Source organism: Vulpes lagopus, chromosome 22, assembly GCF_018345385.1.
Source record: "Vulpes lagopus strain Blue_001 chromosome 22, ASM1834538v1, whole genome shotgun sequence".
Taxonomy (NCBI): Eukaryota; Metazoa; Chordata; class Mammalia; order Carnivora; family Canidae; genus Vulpes; species Vulpes lagopus.
Genome location: NC_054845.1, coordinates 11134873 through 11159435, shown reverse-complemented (window position 1 = coordinate 11159435; position 24563 = coordinate 11134873). Strand labels below are relative to the sequence as shown.

At 43.1% G+C, this 24563-nt stretch overlaps 1 protein-coding gene across 1 annotated transcript in view; it reads right to left on the bottom strand.

Moving 5' to 3' along the window:
• Nucleotides 1-24563, bottom strand: part of KIAA2012 (KIAA2012 ortholog) — a 108523-nt gene that overhangs the window by 67240 nt on the left and 16720 nt on the right. The window contains exons 3-11 of the mRNA XM_041737473.1: nt 23977-24136; nt 21779-21934; nt 17696-17838; nt 16124-16307; nt 15348-15490; nt 12315-12483; nt 11602-11751; nt 7629-7802; nt 5073-5183 (exon numbers count right to left, since the gene is read on the bottom strand). Coding sequence (XP_041593407.1) covers nt 5073-5183; nt 7629-7802; nt 11602-11751; nt 12315-12483; nt 15348-15490; nt 16124-16307; nt 17696-17838; nt 21779-21934; nt 23977-24136 — 1390 coding nt within the window. The remainder of the gene's footprint in view (nt 1-5072; nt 5184-7628; nt 7803-11601; nt 11752-12314; nt 12484-15347; nt 15491-16123; nt 16308-17695; nt 17839-21778; nt 21935-23976; nt 24137-24563) is intronic.

Here is a 24563-nt window from a genome sequence, read left to right as displayed (position 1 = left end):
CCTCCATGTCCCTTGCAAGTGCAGCTCTTTGGCGGGAACCCAAATTTGTATGCAGCCTCCTGATGGCAAAGGTTATCTGGGAAGTGTTTTTAGCCTTCTAGACTCTGCAATACAGGAAGGCCTACTGGAAGGAAATGCTGGGTGCCAAGTGACTATATCCAGTCACGTTTTCCTGTATTTCAGTTGATCCGAGATCCCTAGAACTGTCAACATGATTTCTTATGGGTTGTTAACAAACACTGATTGAGCAAAAGGGCCTATTATACACCGGCTTCTTCTTACCTTCCTCTACTCACTCAGAAGGATGGATTGGAGACCCTATGATTCAGAAGTGATGTTTGGAAAATGAAAACAAGAATAGTCATGAATTATTGAATGGCTGAGATACTGCTTCAGGATTCAGACAGCAGAGCTGCCCCACCAAGATGCCTTTGGGAAAAGGGCATATTTAGTAACATACAGCATTACAGCTGGAAGGAACCATAGAAAGCATCAGTTTAGCATGTTCCAAAGTGTGTTCCAAAAATGATTTAGATCCACATAATGCGTTGCTGAAAACAATAAAGAATGAAGTGGTCAAATACATTTGGGCAAGAGAAGGGATTCACATTAGGATATTAGAGCCCTTGTGAAACCCTGCAGTAGGGAATCTGCTTAGCTTTAACCCACTGACTTCCACACCTACTTGACCTCAGAACCCTTTTTTTTTTTTAACATAATGCCTCTTAACCTTGTGAGGAACTGGCATTCTATGGGACTAGATCTAATGGGACTGGATCTAATTCTGACTCTTCTTTCCCCATATGAGGAAGCTGAAGTCACAGCAGTGAAATTACTTGCCCATGATCACAGAAATCGCAGGTGGTGGAGCTGAGAATAACCTCAAGACTATGGACATTTAGTCTGGTTTCTTTTTTCTTTTCTTTTCTTTTCTTTTCTTTTCTTTTCTTTTCTTTTTTTTCTTTTCTTTTCTTTTTTTTCTTTTCTTTCTTTCTTTCTTTCTTTCTTTCTTTCTTTCTTTCTTTCTTTCTTTCTTATTTTATTTATTCATGAAAGACACACAGAGAGAGGCAGAGACATAGGCAGAGGGAAAAGCAGGCTCCCTGTGGGGAATCCAATGTGGGGCTCCATCCCAGGACCCTGGGATCATGGGATCATGACCTGGGCCAAAGACAGATGCTCAACCACTGAGCCATCCAGGTGCCTGTGGAGTTCTTTCTTTTTACTACTCACACTACTCTGTCTAAAGAACCTTTCCTCCTTTAAATCTCCAGGCATCTTCTTTAAGGCAACAGTTGCTAAGAGAAAGATTACTAAAGGAAAATCATATTCTTTTACCCATAGGTTGCCACAACCGGCATTATCACAGATGCCAAATGGGGAAAACAAAGAGAAGGTCAACCATTTAGTATATGTTTGCCTCCAAATAATCAATGTTTTGAGACCAGCTGGGATATTCCTAGACCCTTCATCTTTCTGTTTACCAAATTGCAGATCACCAGGAAGTGACACGAAGTATATGATCTATTACCGAAACTAATTACCCCCAAAACTAGTGACCTTAGAACAATAAACCTTTATTATATCTCACACAGTTTCTGTGGGAATCTATGAATGGCTTTGATGTGTGATTCTGGTGCGGAGTTTCTCGTGAGGCTGCAGTCACAATGTCAGGCAGGACACAGTCATCTGAAGGTTTCACTGGGGCTGGAGCATCTCTTCTCAAGATGGCTCACCCATAGCCTGGGAAGTTTATTCTAGCTGCTGGCAGGAGGTGTTACTTCCTTGCCATATGGACTTCTCTACAAGGCTGCTTGAATGGCCTCATGACAGACATGGTGGTTGGCTTTACCCAGAGTGAGTAACCCAAGAGAGAGAGCAAGAAGGGAGCCACAGTGCTTTTTATGACTGAGTCTCAGAAGCTACATACAATCACTTCTGTCATATTCTACATTTATTATAAATGAGCAACTATGTCCAGTCTACATATAAGGGAAACTCTCCCTTTTGGAGGAACAAATGTCAAAAAACTTGTGTACATATTTTAAAACTACCATATCAAGAAAAAGTTGTAAGAAAAAGGATGCTAATTAAACGACTAAAACATAAGGAACATATTTGAGCTAAAAATCCATTTAGGACAAGAACAAGTGCTAATTGGAAAGTCTGAAAGAGATCAAGAATTTAAATTTACATGGGATCTGAAGTCTCAACCTGAATCACTGGCACAGACATCCTTGAACTTCTTGCAATGAAACACTTTTTAAAAGATTTATTTATTTGAGAGAGACAGAGAGAACATGCGCACACATGTGTGTGTGTGCATGCGTGCGCATATGCTGGGGGAGGGACAGAGGGAGAGAGAACCCTGAAGCAGATTCCCTCCTGAGCACGGAGCCCAGCACCCTGAGATCATGACCTGAGCTGAAATCAAGAGTCAGATACTCAACAGACCTAGCCATCAAGGGGCCCTGCAATAAGACACTTCTGAATAAGAAAACTTCTGAAAGAAAACTTGTCTTGTGGCCACTGTGACTGGGAAGGTAGGTTAAGGATCTGACCCAAGGATAAGCAACACAGAGAGCATATCCACTGTTTTGACTTGTATCCACCCAAGCAAACTTTTCCTTTCTTCAGCCTTTGAATTTTCTATGTGTTGCAATATCCCAACATGACCAAGACAGTCAAATTCCAGCTCTAGCCTTCACATCTTTTTTTTTTCCTTCTGAAGGTTTATATCCATTTCTCTATGCTCTCTGAAAGCAAGATATCATGATCTAATTGCCTAAGAATTTATTCCCAAATAGATGTTGACAGAGCCTGAAAATCTCAGAAAGATCAGTCAGATCATATTATCTCCTTTATTCAATATTTTTTTTAAATTAAAAAAACACCCAGCTATGATCCTGAAAGAACTTTCCTTTGTGGCACCTGGGGTATTCAGTCAATCAACAAGCATTTCTTGGACATTTGATAAAGATGAGAGGCTCTCTAGGACTCACGTAATATTTAGGAACTAAACAGAAAACAGATGCAGATAAAAACAATGATCACAAAAGTGAGAATGAGAGAGAGAGGAATGGCCTGAGGCAGTTGTATGAGAGAGGTCAATTTTAAGGAAACTGTCCCAGAAAAGATGAGTCCTTGCTTGGAGCTTAAAACAGTTCTCAATATTTGTGGGCAATTGGGCAATGGCTAGGAGGTAAGAGAAGAAAGCCTGAATGTTTGGCCATTGGAGAGAAGAGAAAAGAGTGGGCCCGAATATGATGGGAGACAAGATTAAAAGGGTAGGGTGAGGAGAATGATCAAAATGGATCCAAACAAACTGAGCTACAAAGAGTTTGGTGTAACTGGAGCAAATCCTTTGCAAGAGTTGAACTTTTTTTTTTTTTTCTGTAGACTGCTTCTTAAAACGAAATGAAGCAAAACAAAACAAATAGCAACAAACCTTTCCCATTCATAGAGACTCTTCTAAGGCTAGATTGAGCCTATAGGCCCCTGTAGGGAGATACGGGCTTCAGGTTCAGTCTCGCCTTCTGGAGCACATTCTAATCACCATCAAGACTGAAAATCCACCAATAGTATGTGGAGGAAAGGCTGGGGAGAGGCCAGTAACTGACTGGTTGACTGATAGATTCATTCATTCAACGAGGTTACAGTGAATGCCTTCCAGTTTGAGAGACAAGTAGGATTAAATATGTTGTTCATGGGGCTAGCGCAAGATGGCAGGCAAGTCTCCATTTATTCATCATATGTTTCATTTCTCTCTCTCTTCCTTTTGTGTGGAAATTGTTGAAGGATTTTTTTCATTGAAAATTGATTCTGATCCTGTTATGTATGTGTCAGGTACTGTGTTAGGTGCTGAGAATCCCAAATTGACTGAAGCATCATGTCGACAATGTGACAACAAACTTAAAGCTTGAATACTTGGCTTTCTGTTTCTGCCTGTTGCTTTGCCAAAAGGGGAGCTATTTCTCCTGGAACAGAGTGGACAAATGTGCAGCAGGTGAACAGAATCATATATGCTCTCCAGTTGTTATACCAGCTGTGTCACACTGACATTGGCCTCCACCTGTCCAAATCCTGCTTCTACCAATTCAGAACCAAGTTATTTTTATATTTACATCAAGAGATAACCCAAGTGGTGATGGAAGTTCTTTAATACTGAATTTGGAACCCATATACTAGGCAGCTACTTTCATAGGATAGACACAAAACATAAATTATAGCAATAGTCAAGAGACTTTCCAGCTGCTGGTGGTGGAGGAGTTGATACTCTCATTTTGGATGGGGTGATGAACCTTGGACCCTGGGAGGGACTGACCCAAAATCATCTGACACATAGATGGATGTAGAGGATGAGCCAGGGCTACTCAAATCTCCTGGCTTTGAATCAGTGCTCTTTTTATTAAGCCAGTGGTGATATAGCCCACCAGATGAGTGCAGATTTTAATCTCACTCATCGAGAGGCATGCTGGGCATACATCTCACACATACACATCATGGTGGTTCCTAGGTGGTTGATCCTCATCACCCTTTGACTTCAGTTTTTCTTTTCCTTTGCAAAATGGCTATTGACCAGAGCCAGCATCTCTTCTCCAAAAAAATATCGTGCCAGAAGGGTTTTTGGAAACTGCCTTGATATCTGTCAGAAGCCAGATGATTCGCAGCGATGAACCAATGCATATAACAAGGATACCTGATTGGATTACCAATTAGCCATCTCCACCTCTGGAGGGTGGTTGGAAACAAGAGAAAAGGCAGTGTTTAGTTTGGGTAATTACCAAAAGGGCTTATCATTCTCATCAAGGCATCAACATGGCACATTAGACCTCCTTCAAGCTATTCCACAGAAACTTCCCTCTGCAGATGCTCCAGCAAGAGTAAACTTGCCATGCAAACATTGAGTTATTGTGTCTGAGCTACAGAAGCACCTCTGTGTCAGTGAGAGGGGAGAAACTGGCTAACCTGCATCTGTTTTTAATAATGTCTCTGCTGTTGGGAAGTTTTGGAGGCTGCAGGTAAAATATTCCCATATAAAAGTGAGGCTGGCCTGGGATGTATCATCTTACCTTTACCTGAAAGAGGCTCTTTGGTTTCAGTAGGCCCTGGGAGGGACAGGCAGATGTTTTCTCCATCTGGATCCAGCAAGAAGTGTCCCACTGTGGGGTCTCTTGGATATTCTTGAAAGTAAGCACAGGCATGGACAGTGTTAGCACCAGTGCAGGGGAGGCAGGTTTAATTTGGGCTGTGCTCCCTGAATCCCCAGTGGGTAGATGCCAGTATGCTCAGGTGCTTGCCAGAGCGCAGGCTCAGCCCTGCCCCTTGGATTCAGCAGAGCAGGGCCATCATTTAGGCCCCTTCCTCTGGACATCAGTTTGAGATGAACAGGGTGGGGCTGCCACTAGCCTATGTCATGCTTTGTGAGAGTCTGGCAAAGGGGCCGCTCTGGACTCAAGCAGCCCTACATAAGCAAGGCTAGGTTGGCGAGGAGCCCCTTCTTCTAGGGGTGTGTAGCCCAGCCCCTGGACACAAAGCTTGGGGACTCCAGCTTCTGCTTCCTCTGTCCATCATGTGTCTCTATGCAGCACTCTATAGCACAGCCATACCCTATGGATCAATGCTGGGGCTGCTTCGTGACTTTTCTCATTTGTGAGGCTAATGAGAAGGAAGCTGTTTAGAAGAATTGAAGGTGTTTCTATAACCTTCCCTTCCCTATCACTGAGGTAAAGGGCTCAGGAGTAGAGCTGGCCACTGTCCACAGTGGATGCTTAAGGGACACATACACACACACACACACACACACACACACACATACACAGAGGCATTGCACACACACAGAAACTCACACATATTTTTATAGAGAGTTGTGCACACACACATATATATGCAAAGCAACCACACATACACATGCATGCACAACCACATATGCTGGTATGCATGCATGGATGTACACGTACCATGCATGAATGAAGACACATCAACAAATGCAAACTTGTTCTCAGGCATGCATGCATACATGCATAATCACACACACACACACATATATATATACACAAGCACTCACATAGGCTTATAAGCATACACATACCTCATACACACATGTGCTCTCATACATACACTCATTAATTTATGCACGCTTAGCCTATACACTTGAGGCTTTAGATTGCACTCTTATCATAGTCCTGACCTTGGCATTCATTCTAATCAGATTTTCCCTTTATGAAAATGTTGGAGTATGGGTGTGCGTGCTCGTGTTTGCTATGGTTTGTCCTGGGCTATGCAACCTCCTAGGAACACCCTATTACTGACGTGACCATACCAAAGTTTGGTTCATTTGTATCAAATTTAATAGAGGATCACTGCCAGGCAAATATAAAAGGGTGGGGGCTATAAGAGAAAGATTCCATGCCATAATAATTTATAAGTGAAAATGAGGTCTTTGGAGAAAGAGAGTGAGAGCTGGGGGGAGAGAGGGGTTTGATTTTGACCATCTCAGTGACAGAGAAGCTGCAAACACATAAGGGATTTACTGATCTATGTATTTAATTTATGCTCACAAGGCTTCAACTATATATGCTTGGGAGAGGGAGGGAGGAGAGAGAGAGGGAGAGACTTAAATCGTGAGGCATCCTGTCCCTGAGTGAATATGAGATGAAAATGAAAGATGCCATACCTGCTGTCTTTGTGGCTCTCGGTTCGTACATGCCTCTCAGAGTGTGAGTTTCTCACAGCCCTGAGTGTGATTCTGCTGTTAACAGAGGTACTTTCTTCACGTTGTCTGGCACCCAAGCATACACCAATCTCCTTCATCTGGTGTTCAACCAAAGACAGCAGTCCAACACTCTCATGAAGGAGGAACAGCTGGCTGGGCTGAACTTTCTAGAAAATGGTTTGTCAGGTGTCCAGAATGGCACCTCCCTAAGGAACATTCAGGGGTAATTTGGACTCTAAGCAATTTTTGCTTTATGAGCTGCCTTTAGATCACAGCCCCCATGGAAGCTATTACTACTGCACTGCCTCTGCACTATTGCTCTTCTATAAGCATCTTAGTCTTCTTCTAGACTGTGAGCTCTTAAAGATAAGAACTTTAAGTGGGCCTAAGTCATAGAGGAAGTGGATTTGCTTTGCCTCACCCTTCAATAGAAATCCTTCTCTCTCTATGGACAGGCCTCAGGCTCCGCCCTGGGCTGGAGGGTGACTTCTCTCTGGGGACTTTTCCTCTTGGCAGGGTCATGTCACCAGGCTCCCTTGCCCCAGGGAGGGTATTGAGTACACCTGGTAAATCCAGTAGCGTGTCTCTCTGATGAGCAAAGGGGGCTGTGTCATCACACACTGCTGCCAGGAGTGAGGAGAGCACAGAACAGCTTGGCAGTGCGTGTTGGTGCAGCAAACCCTTAAAACATGTACTGACTCTTTTAGGAATATGCATGGTGAACGTTAATCCCAGACATTGTTGCAAACACTGCTGATTTCCCCTTTACAATGGGGTGGTTTTCAGACAGTTTACATCACAGCTGCTGTGTGGCCCTGGCAGACGATTAAAATGATCCCAGAGCAACAGACAAGCTGAGGCGGGGTGGGGGTGGGGGTGGGGGGGAGCATCTGCATACCCCAGGAGTGATTACCTTGTTCTTCTGCTGGAAGGGCCCCCCTGGCCCTTCTCACATCCAAGGGGCCTACGGAACTGCTGCAGCTTGATGTCCTGGGTTTGTCCAAGCCCTGCTGGCCCTCTGGACTTTTTCTTCCTTTAATCAGGGACAGTGGTGGGGTCACATTCTGGAATAGGGCATCAACGTCTTCTAAAGCAAAAGAAGAAAAAACATGAGTGAGAGAATTTCTGAATCAGCAAGAAGGAGAAAGAACCTTTTGTTGTTGTTGTTGTTGTAGTTGTTGTTTTGGTTTGTTTGTTTTTTTTATGTGGTTGATGACTCCTTATGCCTAGGCTAGTTAATTCCACTCATTCATAAGTTTGTCCCTCTTTTCTAGCCTTACTAAGGAGTGGAGGCCAAGGTGGCTAGCACAGTGGCCCTTCAGTTGGGGAGCTTCCAAGAGCTGGAAGGACTGGAATAGTGGTTGTTGTTATCATCTTTGCTGAAAGACTCCTGAGAGAGAAAGAAGCCTGGGGAGGCCTGGAGATCTTTCAAGCCCCTAGAACAAAGGCTCAAACTAGAAAGACTCCAGCTTTAGAGCTCATGGGATTGTTGGCTAGAGTTCCAACCACAAAGCAATTTTTCTGAGCAGAACCAATGATCACATGGCTCAAAGGTCAGAAAGTACAAAGTAGCACCTTCCAGATGGTAGTTAGAAAGTAATGAGATTGATGATAATGCTCCACAAAACACATCCTGCCCTCCACTTCTGTTCTCTTGCTGCAGTTCTTTTTTCAAAATCAGTAGGGACTACTCTAGGAAGGGTGAAACCCAGTAATCTAAGTGATTGAGACCTTGTCTTAATCTCTGGGAGTGATCTTTATTTAATATTCAACACACTGATGCTGCTGTGTTTAAAAGCTGGCTTCAAGCGCGATTTCAAAGTATCACAGGCTACTTATTTATTACAAAGGGAAAAGGTGCCTTTACAATGGAGAAATCCAGTAGACACCACCTTTTTTTTTTTTTTTTTTTTTTTTTTTATGATAGTCACACACACAGAGAGAGAGAGAGGCAGACACAGGCAGAGGGAGAAGCAGACTCCATGCACCGGGAGCCCGATGTGGGATTCGATCCCGGGTCTCCAGGATCGCGCCCTGGGCCAAAGGCAGGCGCCAAACCGCTGCGCCACCCAGGGATCCCATAACTAAATAATAAATTTTAACATTCCCTGTAATGAAACAAATGATAACAAATGGAATAAATATGAAGGGATATTTCTTGTCTCTTGGTGTGATATGCTGAGAAGGACATATCATCACCTACATACTATTCTTGCCAAAAATGTTGGATCTGAATCTAATTACAAGGAAACAGACAAATTAAAATCAAGCGTAATTCTGAAAAGCGACTAGCCTATCCTCTTCAAAAAAGTTGATATCATGAAAAACAAGATTCTAAAGAAATGGGACAATTAAATACAATACCAATTCTGAGTAGAATCCTGTACTGATTGGGGGAAAAAACTATAAAGAATGTTATTGGTGGGCAGCCTGGGTGGCTCAGCGGTTTAGTGCAGCCTTCGGCCCGAGGCGTGATCCTGGAGACCCGGGATGGAGTCCCACGTTGGCCTCCCTGCGTGGAGGCTGCTTTTCCCTCTGCCTGTGTCTCTGCCTCTCTCTCTCTGTGTCCCTCATGAATAAAAAATAAATAAATAAATAAATAAATAAATAAATAAATAAATAAAATCTTTTTTTAAAATTTTTATTTATTTATGATAGTCACACACACACAGAGAGAGGCAGAGACATAGGCAGAGGGAGAAGCAGGCTCCATGCACCGGGAGCCCGATGTGGGATTCGATCCTGGGTCTCCAGGATCGCGCCCTGGGCCAAAGGCAGGCGCCAAACCACTGCGCCACCCAGGGATCCCAATAAAATCTTTTTTTTAAAAAAAGAACGTTATTGGTATAATTTTAGAAATTTGAATATGGACTATATATTTTTTTTTAATTTTTTTTTAATTTTTATTTATTTATGATAGTCACAGAGAGAGAGAGAGAGGCAGAGACACAGGCAGAGGGAGAAGCAGGCTCCATGCACCGGGAGCCCGATGTGGGATTCGATCCTGGGTCTCCAGGATCGCGCCCTGGGCCAAAGGCAGGCGCCAAACCGCTGCGCCACCCAGGGATCCCTATGGACTATATATTAAAAAATAAATTTTCTTGAGTGTGGTAGTTATATTGTGGTTATGAGGAAGAAAAATCATTGCTCTTAGGACATATGTGCTGATAAGGGAAGAAATATACAAAGTCTGTAATTTAATCTCAATGGTCCAGCAATAAAATAAGTATGGTATATGTGCATATATAAAATCTGGTTTTATTTTTATGATATTAAAGGTGAGATGATCCAGGGCTAAGCAAGAAAATGAGTACATGCAACCTCTGGCAACAGGACAGTCCTGCTTAGTAGCTTTCAACACCCTTGCCCCAGGAATCTTCCTATTATTTTTTAAGACTTATTTATTTTTTTTAGGGGGAGGGAAGAAGAGGGGCAGAGGGAGAAGGAGAGAAAGTCTCAAGCAGATTCTGCACTCAGTGGGGAGCCTGGCATGGAATTTGATCTCAGGACCCTGAGATCAGGACCTGAACTGCAACCAAGAGTCATACACTTAACTGACTGAGCCACCTGCCCCAGGAATCTTTGTAGGAAAGATTGTCATGCAAACCTTGCCTCTTTAGATTGTTTTCTTTATGCATCTACCACTAGATTGGGTCACATACTGAACTAACTCACACAAGGTATCAGAGACTTCTTTGACCAGCTTCCCCTTGGCAGGGTGGCAGAGGATGAACAAGTTCTAGATATTTGGTGGACATGGCAGCCCAAAACAGGTGGAGAACAGTGTGAAGTGAGAAATACCAAAGATAAAATTCAATGGTGTTGCCATTGATCCCAATGAGTCAGACTGTGTGCTGGACATTGTGCTCACAGGTGGAAAGCTGCTCTCCTACCTGTTTGCACACAGAGTGACCCTTGTCCATATTTGGATTATTTTTGGAAAGGAAACTTCAGAGGCTTTAGGATAATTAACTCTCACTTGCAAGCCCTTGCCCCAGTAATCAAAGGAAGCTCTCAAAACTGAAATATCTCAAGAACATCCTGATCTGGATTCATTGTTTTGCTTATTCTGGAAGACAGTACAGTGTAATGGGTAGGAGTACAGATTCTGGCACCAGAAGGCCTGAGTGCCAGTGCCAGCTAGGCCACTTATAGTTGTGTGACCTCAAACAAATTACTTATCTTTCATGGCTTCAGTTTTCTGATCTGTGAAGTGAGGTAGGATTGTTATGAGGAGTAGTGAGATAAACTAAGGATGGGCCCTGGCACAGAGGAAGAACTCCATAAATATGAATGCTCATCCTTCTACTTGTGATTACTACTAGTCAGAGATCACTTAGCATTTGTCACACAGTCATTTTGCCCTTTGGAAAGAAGATTTGGTTTTCTGAAGATGAAGGGCTTTCTAAATATGACCCATTATTTCCAGCCTGTCAACACATAAAAAAATACACTTAGCTACACTCATGTGTATAGTTTCAAATGTCCATATGATGTCTTGAAAATGGGAGGGAAGTCTTTTATTAATATTATGAATTTTAATGAATAAATTGATCAGAAATGGAACTACCTTGGTTAAAAATGTAGGATAAACTATAAAGTATGCAGCAAATTTTAGTAAGTTTGGTTGCTGTTTTATATCTACAACCAGAAACTATTAGTAGGGGGATGATTCAGTGAGTAAGTTGCATGAGCTAGAAACTATGTTGGTTTTGTTATAGCGCTTTGGTTAAAGGCAGCTACTGACTGAATTAAGTCATCTTCAAGTGGCAGGGGAGGAACGAGCCTCCCTTATAGCTTCTCATGGCTGAGAACCCTTATGTGTCTTGCCTTGCTTCCCTTCAGGGTGAGAGTTCTGTGGGGTGCTGGAGGGAATGAATAGCTACCTTGACATGAGAGCATGTCCTTGCCTGTGTCCACTGGGAGATGTACTGTTAACTCTCTTGGCTTTTCTGGGGATGCATGCTTCAGGGGAGGTTTCCATAAAGGCCTGGCCTTTTCTTCTGTTTCCGGTCCTGACTCAGGCTGTGGGGCACCTGGGAGACAAGGAGAAAGCCAAGTTTTTTAGATGTCTGTGGTTTTTGCCAGCTGTCTCTTTTTTTGGAGGCCCGTCTCTCCCCTGCTCACATATGTGGTTTGGGTGGAGCTGCGTCTATTCCCTGACTGTGGGGTATGCAAGTGACTGAAGCCTAGCTAATGAACACACCTCACTGTCTTAGCTGCATTGATTGGGTCCAGATTGGGCATACAACCCACACCTGGCCAATGAGAGGAAATTCTGGTACTTTTCAAGAACTTTTAAACAGCATATCCTTTCTAGTAGGGTTAACAGATAAGAGGTTAGCATGAAATTGCAGGAGCAATTCATGGATTTTGAAATCTATCTTTACTACCATATGGGAACATACGAATATGACCAGAAGACACCTTCTTCTAGATTCTACATTTTCTCTTCCTTTAAAAACATTTCTCTGAAGAGGATGACCCTGGGGAGGGTTGACCACGATTTAGGAGAAGCTTACATTAGGGAGACCCACATCCCCAGTCCTTACTGGCCTGCCTGTGTTCCGTCAGGAGCACCCAAACACAGGGGGCCTACCTCTTCTGTGTGGTTTTCCTTTTGGGGGGTTTTGGGTATGGAAATGAAGCTCCACTGGGAAGATGAAGAGCTCTGCTGGAGGTTTACTGGCTTTAAATGGACTCCTCAGGGGATCCAGGACTCTGGGTTGTTCTTCTGAGATAGGGGGTAATTTCAAAGCCTTTGGTACCTGAGAAAAATTTTAAAACAAAACCCAACATGGCAGGTATTTTAAAACTGCTGTTTGCAGAGGACAAATGACACTGTATCTCTTTGTAAATCTAGTGCCAGGTGCTGCTGGGTGTGATGTTGCTTCAGTACTCATGGCTGGGAAGTAGAGCCAACCAACCCAGGAGCTAGCTATCTGATCCAGGAGCTAGCTGGTGCCGCTTTTTGGGAAGCCAGCAATGTCCCTCCCTTAGTCCACTCCCTCACTCCTCTGAGAAGTATAAACGTGATAGATTTAACAGCCTTCCAGACAAAATATAGTCTTTCTTTGTCTTACAGCTGGGAAATTATGCCAGTTGGAATAATATAGTTGAGATTTCTGTGTTTAGGGAGGGAGGAACCTCTACATATGTTGCTAAGGGAAAAAAGCAAGGTACAGGACACTGTGCAACCTTTCAGGTTAGAAAGGGCTGAAAGTAGGAATATGCATTTGTGTTTGCTTACTTTATGTAAACTGTCTAAGCCTCAATTTCTTTTTCTGTAAAATGGGAGTAATCGTACTTCCTGCCTCATAAGTTTGCTGTATTACATGAGCTAATTATACGTAGTTACAATAATGTTTGGAATTAGAATTTCTTCTGTATTTCTTTAAGAGTAGACTCTTCTCTCATTAGGTTTAGTGCCCAATCTCACCACTTGCAGGATATCTAGGCATCTCTACACTTCTGCGATGTGGACATAGCTAAAAATGAATCACCATGTGACAGAATCAGCAACACCTTTAGCACAGTTTTTGTGTCCTAAAAGCCCCCAAATGTGTGTGTGTGTGTGTGTGTGTGTGTGTGTGTGTGTGTATGTCCAGAGAGAAAAAGTCAGAGAGAGAGAGAAACATTGGGGTAGTACTTAGAGCCTCCTCTTTCCAGTTATTCACAAGTCGCTGAGGGGCACATGAGTGGCACAGTTGTTTGAGTGTCCAACTCTTAGTTTCAGCTCAGGTTGTTATCTCAGCATAGTGGGATTGAGTCCTGTTTTGGGCTCCACACTCAGCATAGAGTCTACTTGGGTTTCTCTCTCCCTCTCTCTGCCCCTTCCCATCTCTCTCTCTCTCTCTCTCTCTCTCTCTTTCAAATAAATAAATCTTAAACAAACAAACAAACAAACAAACAGGGGCATCTGGGTGGCTAAGTGTCTGCCTTTGGCTCAGGTCATGATCCCAGGGTCCTGGGATCGAGTCCTGCTCAGGCTCCTGCTCTGCAGGGAACCTGCTTCTCCCTCTGCCTCTCTCTCTCTCACATGAATAAGTGGGTAAAATTTTTGAAAAACAAAACAAAAGTTGCTGAAAATTTCTCTTTTTAGTCTTAACACATGAACTTGGCTCTGTGAAATGTACATGTGTGCTAGGTTTCAAGGAGTTCAGTTTCACGGGAGGAAAAATAAAAACGTCTCTCATTTTTTTAGTGTTCAAAGAGAAAAAAATGATCAGAAACACGCATAAGCATCCTCCATGTTTAGAGTTGAATGAGGAAGGAAATTCAACCAGGTATATGCAGGGTGATATTTAGGACTTCAAGACAGTAAGAAAATGATTAATCAAATGCACGCACATAGGATCTTTATGTTCCTGGCCTTCACTTTCCAGGTGCCAGCTGCCCACTAACTGCCCTTTTCTGAATACTGACCTTGTGCATATAGTCTGACAAGGTTTGCATTGAGAAATCTATGTGTAAACCCAAATGATTTGTGTGAGGTGTGCTGACAAACAAATCTTTAATTTCTTTATTCTAATTAAAACTTTATAGAGTTGTAATAGAGCAGAAAATACTGCCTTCCTCTGCTAAACCATATGCCTGGGTTGAAGAAAGTGTCTGGGCTGACCTAGGGTATGGGATTGAGGCTTTCCTTAGGCCTGCAGATGAGGCCTACTGTTTACTCCTGACCCAAAGGAACCTGGGAGACAGAGGGCCTTCTGGCCTGAATGGGAAGGTTTGGATCAGGTTAGACACAAGAAATCTGAGAAAATCCTGAACAGACTGAAAATAACATCCCTCATTGGCATCAGGTCCACCTGGAATGCCTGTGGCTCCTTCAGTGGCACTTCAGAGGATATGCATCTCCACCATGAACTAACATTGCTCTAGTTCCTAATCTGAGACGAGATACTTTCACAGGAATGCATCATCTCATTTCATCCTTCTATCAGCCTGTGAAGTGGGCATTATCCTCTGTGTGCACAGATGAGATCAGTGCAGCTCAGAGGGCTGAGGGACCTGCTTGAGTTCATGCAGCTGCTACAGGGTAGAGCTTTCCAGAGCCCCTGTTTACTTCTGCTTGGCACAGTTAACTTCAAACCACTGAAGACCCCCATAGAATTGCAAAGCAGGACAAGGCCAGAGAGCTAGGAACATTCCTGGGGCAGGGGGGAGGTGTACTTGACTTTTGAAAAGATTGGTAAAACTGCCACACCCACCGTATTCAAAGGTGACAGATCCTCAATTAAGCAAAACTATTGCTGGATTCAGGATCTCCAGCTTTTTGAGTTTGAAGTGGGTCAATTGCTTGCGAGCTCAAATTCTGTCCTTATATATTTACAGATCACCCCCAACCCCTTAAAAGCATAAAGGACTCTGTTGCCACCAGAGTGCGGTAATATCATGCGTTTTAAGGTAGAACTGAGAGCTGTTGAAACTTCTTGTTCTTCACTATTTTCCACATTTAATAAATTATAACAGTTTTATTTCAGCTCCACATGGTGAGCTCAATAGCGAGTAAGGCCATTTCTCTGTTTGAGATGTCCCTTTGAGTTGCCTCGTTCCTAGATTGAGATTAATTTTTTAAGGGCAAGCACGCATGCGCACATGCACACACATGCACACACGTACACACAACCTTTTTCTTCTTCACTTCCCCAGCTGTGTTTTTCTCTGAGCCAGTAGCAGGTGCTATAGGAGGGAAAAGGCATCTTTCAGCAGGAGGCTCCTGTAACAAGTGGCTGCTTCTGCCCTTGTGGAGTTTTATATTCCCTTGTCTTTCTGTAGAAACAGGACGGGAATGAGAACTTATTAGTTGCAGGTATGAGGATGGACAGTTGACCTTCAGCTTTTATCACTTTTGGGTTAATAGGAATACAGGTAAGAACAGGAGCTGAGACAGCCATGGCTTTAGCTGAGGCAGGTTCGGGGAGTCCTAATCTCATTACCTGGGTTGAGTTCTTGCTGGCAAGTCAGGTGATGGAGAGAAGGATAACGATAATAGTAACAGTTAACACATAGTAAGTGCTAAATATAGGAAAAGGATTATATAAAGTATTTCACAAGCAGTAACTCACCTAATCCCCATAATAGTCTTATGAAGGTATTATTGTTATCCCCATTCTACAGATGGGGAAAACTGAGCCTCAGCAAGATCAAATACCTTGCCCAAGATCACAACTAGAAGAGTGGGGGTAATTTACACCCAGGCAGTCTGATTGAAGAATGCGTGTGCTTGAGTACTAGGCAAAAAGGAGGCTGTCGGCCTTGTTGCCACCTTCTGCTGGACTTTGGCTGTTACTTTCTAAAATGACAGGTATGAGGAAGTGACATTCAGCGTGCCTCAGTGCTCTCAAATGAACTCTGCATGATTAGGGATACCCAGATTAACAAGTAAGACATTTGGGTTCTTACCGCTGAGATCTGCCTTTCTATTGGGGAAGGCTCCTCCATAGAATGTAATGTGGGATTTGTCACTCAGGAGCCAAGAATGATCGATGTGGGCATGCCCAAAGGCCCTTCGGGAGGTTTGCTGTATTTTTTCATTGTGGCTCTCCTTTGAAGTGTGTGTACGATGGTGATTCTCTATTGATGTGTCCTGGGGAATGACAGATACACATTCCTGTAAACAGGCTTTGTAAAGAAATAGAGCAGGTTCCTTTAACAGTCAGACCTTGTGGCTAGACTGTTGTTGCAAGGAAGGAACCTCTTTGGCAGCCTAGGAAGATAAACAAGGTTGTAAGAGTATGATCTCTAATGCTATTTGTTGTAATAAAACATTTTATTATTATGAGAGAAAGAATGACCTTTAACCATTCCTGATATATAGTTCTTTGTTTTTTTTTATATAGTTCTTTCTTGCAAAGAAATTAAAAGTCAAAATGAAGCTCTGTATCTTTGTATGCATTGTAAAATGTCTCTCCCTCTGCCCTTCTACCCAGTGGTACCTCTCTTCTCCCCCTTTCCAGCTCACAGTGGCACGTGATTTTCTTGTAAGTCAAATGAGCTTAAAGATAGTAGCGTGTGTTGTGTATGTTGTTCTGAACCACTGTCATCTTGTACACACACACACACACACACACACACACTCACATACACTCATACACATAGGCCTTAGAGTTTAGAAGTCATTTTTATATTTTAATGCATTTAATCCTCATAGTAGCCTAGTGAATATGATATGATATGTATAATAACAGCTCCATTTTACAAAGGAGGTAATTCAGGCTCAAAGTCAGTTAAGTTTCTTTATCATGTTCACCACAACTTGTCAAATGCAGGACCCAAACCAGGCCTTTTCCAATTCTAAGTCCAAGAGCTCTTTTCTCTAAAGAAGATTTCAGCTGCCTAGATGGGGTGAAGACTGTAGGGGGACTCTGTGGTTAAGTAAATTTGGAAAACCATAAGTTAAAGTTAAACCAACTACTTCAAGTGGTCCATATTCACACATACCCTGTGATTCTCTGGGAGGAGACCATGGTATGCAGCATTTCCCAAATGTATTTGGCCAGGAAATAAATAATAAATTCTTTCTTTCTTTTTCTTTCTTTCTTTCTTTCTTTCTTTCTTTCTTTCTTTCTTTCTTTCTTTCTTTCCTTCTTTTTTAAAGATTATATTTATTTATTTGTCAGAGAGGGGGAGAGAGAACGAGAGCAAGCATGCACATAAGCAGGGGGAGTGGGAGGCAGAGGAAAGGGAGAATCAGGCTTCTTGCTGAGCAGAGAGCCTGATATGTGGCTTGATCTCAGGACCCTGGCAAAGAGCCAAAGGCAGACACTTAACTGACTGAGCCACCAAGGTGCCTACAAAATGCTTTTTTCATCAAGCAGCTGGCAGTGTTCCACATGTGACACTTTGGGAAACTGTGGTCAATAGGCTTAAAGTATTCTTCCTTTCTCTGGGGGAACCCCAAAGAATGGTGAAGAAAGGGCATATCCCCTCTGAAGTCATGAACAATGACAGAAGGGAGCCTATTAGAAATGGTACCTCTGCCTGGGTTTCATCTTTCTGCCATGACTGCTTCCTGAGTGGCGGCAAGTGAATCCCCTGACTGCTGTGGTTCGTGGCTACAGAGCCCTGGTCCACATGTCCACCGGCCCCAGCTTCCCCTCCAGCCAGGCCCTGTTGACCTGCAAAGGTAAACAGTGGATCAGCCTCGTAAACCCAGATATAGGCACTGTGTTATTAGCTGCTTCCAAACTACCTTCCTTCTTGATCTTTGGAGCAAAAGTGTTGATCAAGGCCCTTGTTCCTCTTCCCTCCTTATTTGTGTTTCTGCTAGTACCTTCATGGAAGTGGCAGCCAGGTCTCTAGAGCAGAACTGCACTAGGAATCAGGAGGCTCAGGACTGAGTCTTCATTTCTTGGACTCAGTTTCCTCATCTGTAAAATGGGGATACTGATCCCTTGCCCTTGCTTCCTCACAGAGTTGTCTGGAACTCATATAAAATCACGAATGTGATGGTCCTTTGCAAACTGAGGGACTGGAGGGTGACGGTGATGTGATTGTGGTGGGGCTGCCCTGCAGCCCTGCTCTGTTGCCGTTGAAATGCTCTATCTGAAGCCCTTGGTTTCCTGGGCTGTCTGCTGGTTGTTTACTTGTGGGCAAAGCTCTGCTGAATGCACTGTGATGGACAGCTGCTTAGCTCTCTGAACTTACCCTGTCTGTGCAACCCTCAGGAAGGATCTGAGTCAACAGATGACTCCAGCATGGTTAACAAATCTTTCATCGATGGGGTAAAGGGTCCTGCAGCTATTTTCATCACTTGCTCAAGGTAGATTTATTGCTGAAACTATCTGGCAAACCTTTGTTGTTTGGAGCTGCTTTAGCAACACCTCTACTCTTGGCATGCTGCTCTGTGGAACAGTGTGGGGCTGTCTTTCACCCAGGAGCTCTGGGAGTCGTTCAGGGGCCCTGCATAAGCTGGAACTCCAGACTTCTGGAGGCTCCCAGCCAGCCTCACCTTCCCTCTATATTCCTCAACCCTCGTCATTCCCTGCGTCATTCCCTTCCTTGGTGTCACTGGATCAAAAGCCAAATGCCCCCTTTTGAGGCTACTCCCTCCCTCCAGCTCTTGTTCCTTTGCCCACTGGCTCCTGACAGTGCTTGGGTCTGAGCTGATGCCAAGAATGTTGGTAGAACAGAGGCAGACTCAGACTCAGGTTCAGAGGGGTCTGCTCAGGTTTTAGTGGTCCAGAGAAACCTGATGAGCCCTTGGGACCCCCTCAATCTGAGGAGACCCAGGTCCTCATTAGGCCTGCCCTAAGAGGGCCTCCACACCTCCATACAGGGTATGGCACTAAAGACCTTTTTGTATATTCTAGAATTATTCTTTGGCAACAAGTCAGACTTTAGGTCCATGCTTTCTGGTCAGATTCACCTGGAACCAAATGTATTTCTGAGGGTAGAGGAAGTGAAACTCTGGCCAAGTGGCCACTCACTTGGTGAACAGCCTTATATGGTAGACTAAGTTGGATCAAGGGGCACTGTGAGTAGGGGGATATAGAGAAGCATTCTTCTTTTTGGCTGTATCCCAGTGATATTGACTATATGACTCAATCTATTCAAGGGAAACCAAGATTTTTCTCAATAAACATCATCTCTGGGGCTCATTTGCTTATGCTTAATAGAAACAGGTGTGCAAGTAAGATATTGGAAGTTTCAGTTGTTGAAAGGAGATCACAAAACTTGGTCTCTCTGTCTCAAAATATGGATTAAGATTACCCAAATAATGTGAACTGGAGTAGCAATTTAGAGATCTTACAGAGGTTTTTTTTTTTTTTTTTTACCTCCTCTGTCCTCTTCTGTGATTTTTTTTTTTTTTTTTTTACAACAACCCAGAGAGGGTAGAATGCAGATACCATTACTACCATTTTACAAATGAGCAAACCAAGGATTCAGGGAGTATAAGTGACATGACCAACATCACATTGTTGGGGGAATCTTATATTCGTAGTTAGGACTTTTCCTACTTTTTGAAATAAAGTGTCTGGAAAAAAGAGGGAGGCCAAGAGGAGATGAAGTTAAAACCGATAAAACCATCAGTCAGGGTTCAAGTTACAGCCTCTGAGCTGTTTTTACTTCTTTGCAAATTGATTTTTGAGCCATGTGATCATGAGCAATGGAGCATTGCAATTAGTAATTATGCTTAAAAACACAAGGTAGGGAGGGCTCTATACCTAACATTTATTGAGCACTTACTATGTGCCAGATACTGTATTATCCCATTTAATTCCAACATCTAGGGATCCCTGGGTGGCGCAGCGGTTTAGCGCCTGCCTTTGGCCCAGGGTGCGATCCTGGAGATCTGGGATCGAATCCCACGTCGGGCTCCCGGTGCATGGAGCCTGCTTCTCCCTCTGCCTGTGTCTCTGCCTCTCTCTCTCTCTCTGTGACTTTCATAAATAAATAAAAACTAAAAAAAAAAGAATGAGAATCTTTAAAAAAAATAATTCCAACATCTAGTCTTATGAGGCAAAAGTGGGCATGGCCATCTCTACTTTATAAATGAGGAAACTGAAGCCCAGAGAGGTTACATGGCTTGGGATCTGGTGCTAATTGGTACATGTTTAATTACAATTCTATATGGACTCTGTTTTCTTTCTGATTGTTACAGCTCCTTGGCATATGGCAGTAATTAAGGAAATCACTTGATCTCTTAGGTGTGCAGTGTTGATCTACTCCCAGAATGAAATTACTGCAGTCCCCTGTCCAGTATTTATAGACCTTATGGCATCAAAATCTAAGGATATTAACTGAAGACAGTAGGATTTTTGAAGAGAGAGGGCATAATGCAATGTCAAAATGGGGTACCACCTGGGGAAGGACAGAGGGTTACAACACAGGAGCATTACCTGAGCAAATTCACCCATTCCCTGGAAATGGATGGCCCAGAAACTTGATCTCTTTAGTGTCCCAGAATCAACTGGTTTAAGGGATGTTGACCCACATTAGCAAAGTGTATAGAGACTCTATAAGCCAGGGTATGAATTTATGAAGAGAAATACAATTGCTTGACCAGCATATTTCCTGTAGATGAACTATATGTGGATCAGGTTATGACCAAAATTCCCTGGTTCCAGAGTCAAGACTTAGGGGAGGTATATGACAGGAATGTTTAATGAGAACCTGCCACATTCTTCTCCATTCATTTGATAGATCAGATATTCTACTTATCCTGGCCAGATCCTTTCCCAAGGACAAGACTTGGTTAGGGACTATCATTAATCCTGGAAAATTCCTTTTTCATTTCAGAAAAATTAACTTTATATTATTAGGCTTTTGTTCTTTCCTTCTCTTTTCTCAAAAACTGGCACTAGCCAATGCCTTATTCTTTGTCCATTAGTGCCTCTCAGTCATCTTTTCCTATCTCCCTTGGCAAGGCAATTTCTGGCTCTTTTATTGCTTCAAGTTCCCAAGAATAACTTTGATAAGTAAAATCCCCATAGTACTGAACAGCTTATTCACAATTCACAATAATAATCTGCACAGTAATGAGGCAGGTCTTAGTACATTCATTAGAGAGATGAGCAAACAGAAGCTCAAAGAGGTTAAGTGACTTGCTCAAGATCTTATATCTAGTAAGAAAGAGAACAGGCATTGCTCCAAAGCTTGTATTTTTTTCTTATTGCCACAAAACCATAGAATTAAAGAATGTTAGAGTAGAACAGGCCTAAGAAATAATCTAAAATCTAGAGTCTAGACCTGTACCACTTAATACAGTAGCCAATAGCCACATGTAGCTATTTAGATATAAATTACAAGTAAGTAAAAATTTAAAATTCCATTTCACAGCCACACTACATTTCAAGTGCTCAACAGCTGCATGTGGCTAATGGCTACTGATTGGCTATAGCACACATTATAGAATATATATATTATATTCTCTATATACATATATATAATATATATCATAGAATAATCCATCATTTCAGAAAGTATCGTTGGATGGTGCTGGTCTAGACTCTAAAGACAATGAAACCCAGAATCCTTAGATTTTATTTTTGGGAACTCCATTTTAAGTGTTAAAAATCCAAATATTTGAGATCTGGTCATAAAACCAACATGTACCTTGTTCAAAAGTTTTTCCTTGTTGAATCCAAAATGGAGGGAAGACAGGCAGGAGATGGTATTTTGGGGGTACACCTGAAAGATCCTGTTGTAGCCTGAGATTCTTTGGTACATTAAGTTGATTGTTCTGGAGCAGCACAGAATCCTTGATGTATCCTGAAGAGTAGGTCAGGAGTCATTGGTAGAAATAATGGTTGCTAGTTCAGAGGTCTTGGAGATAACTACAAGGTTCCCCACTTACACTAGTCTTGGCTTTGGACATTGCCCATTAAAGAAGATAATTAGAAAATGGGAGGGATTAAAAATCAGATAGAACCCATAGAAGGTTTTCTGTTCAGTGTCTTGGGTACTTCTGGTCCTGGGCCTCAAGTGTGCTTCTTCCACTTCACCATTCCCAAGAACTGGGTTTCCCTGGTGGAAGAGACATGGCTGCTTCTTTGGGGTTCGGTAAAAGCCTCCTCCTGCTTCAAGAGGAGAATCCAAAGGTTTCTCTTGGATGTATCCTACTTATTTCTGTAGGCCCCATGATTCTCAATTCAGTTATTCTACAAATATTTATTGGGGGCTTACCATGGCTAGGCATGGGCCCTTTTTAGAGGCACTAATAGTCTATGGGAGAGACGAAGCTCTCCTTTGCTTAGCTGTGTGGCCCCAAATGTCACTGAGATATAAGGGCAGAAAATAGGGAGCTCAGTATTGGCTGGAGTTGTCAGAGAAGCATTTTTAGAGAATGTGGGTCTGAAGTGTGTGGAAGTTATTATAGGGATAGAAAGATGGGACCAGAAAACATATTAGCCTCACAAAGGTAGTGAGCTCTGAGATGTGAGTCCCTGGCAGAGGCCTTTGGGCCAGTGATCTCGTACCACAGTATTGCTACTGTTCCTCCAGCTTGAGGGTCTCATTCTCAAGAGGTGCTTTGGTAATGAATTATGGCAAAGGGGCCCAAGAATGCACTCACACATGAATCTTTTCTTAAACTACACAGTGTAGCCCTATGATTTCCATAGAAGGGTCTGAGATGTGTTTTGATGTTAAGTGGGGTTCTTATCCTTGAAGATGTTGGACCTGGCCTCTGAGGCAGTGGTCTGGTCTTTCCTCTGCCCCCACCCAATGATAAACATATCTTTGGTTAAGAGGCTTTTTCTCAGAAGTGTTAAATAAATGGAACTGCCTATAATGCTGGGCCTGCCATGAAAGTAAAACCAATTACTGGACAAAACCCACATCTCATTTTCCTTTAAGTCATCACTTACTGGGGAGAGAGCTGTTTTCTCTCCTTTCCCAAGGTAAACCTATAAAACAAGAAGCAAGTCAGTCTTCCTCTGGTCCTGTCTGTTTGTACTGAAGTAATGGCAAACACCCAGTGGGTGCTGGCAAATCCTATTTCTCACTCCTCTCATCCCCAACAGGTTTGCCAAATAAAATAGGAGATGTCCAGTTAAAATTGAATTTCAGAGAAACAGTGAATAATTTTTAAGCAAAAATATGTACCAAATATTGCAAGTTTAATTCTGTGTGTGTGTGTGTGTGTGTGTGTGTGTGTGTGTGCAGGTCTCTGTGTGTATGCATTAAACCTGGCAATTTGAATCCCCAGTAGTTTCCTGTTTTCATTTTTAAGCCTTTACAGAGTACATTTGGAGTCTCTGTTCAGCATAAGGGCAGGCCTTCTGCTGAAGGCCTAACATTTCTACTTCCTGGAGGATCTGAGATCACTTCAGAAGGCAACTCAGGAATGTTGGGGTGAATGTGGAGCTGGGGGTGAATAAAGGATTTGCCTTCTAGTCCCAGCCCTGCTTTTGGCTGAATGATTTTGGATGTATTGCTTTGTCCCCCATCCCCAGGGCCTCTTTTTCCTTGTCTTGTAAAAGACAGAGATTGATCTGGAGGATCTAAAGTCTCTGAGTGGGGAAGGTTGGGAAGAAAGTTTTGCTTGGGATGTGGAGTGTGGAAGTCCTAAGAGGAGCTAGAGAGAAGACAAAACTTCAGGTTGTATGTTCTTCTGCAAATGTGGGGGAGGATAAAGGGCAAAAGGTATGATAGAGGCTCTCAGTTCCCAAGCTTGAGCACCTTTGCCTTAACACAAAATTGTACCTGAAATTCTAGCATTTCAGGACTTGATGGAAAACACACCCTCACATCAGAATTCAATGCAGGGCATCACAGGGTGTATTGGTGTATCCTCCCATTGCCCCACTGACCTGCACATTGGAGCCTGTACATGGTGTCAGGGGGCCATGTCTGCAAGAGGCCTCGCAGGTATCTCTTGGCTGAATACCCAGGCTGCATCTGCCGTTGGGCCTGGGTCTCTGGTTGGCTTCGGAAGTGGAGGTACGGTTGCCAGGCTCTGTCCTGTTCCCTCTGTGGGGACACCAGTCAGGAAACAGCATGGCTGCTGAGTCCTGAACCTCCCAGTGATACAGGCTGGTTAGCATGATCCTCCTGAATAATCTGGGATCCTCCTGGAAGGTGCCTCAGGGCACCCGAAACAGATGCCTCAGCCAGCAAACATAAACCAAAAACCCACAGAGCAAAGCACTGAAAGGCCCCTGCAGATTTGCAGTTGGAAGGAGGAGAAATGAGAAATTCCAGACCCCATCTTGAGACAAAGCCTCAGAAAAGAATAAGAACCTCAAAGAAAACACATTACTTAGTTCAGCCTGTGGAAATAATTTTAGTACCTTAAAAAGTGGTCCTGTAGGGCAATGGGAAAGTCAGCTCAACAAGTCAGCATTGGCGGTTAATGTTTGCAATGTGAATAATGGGACAAACTATGTTCATGTTAATG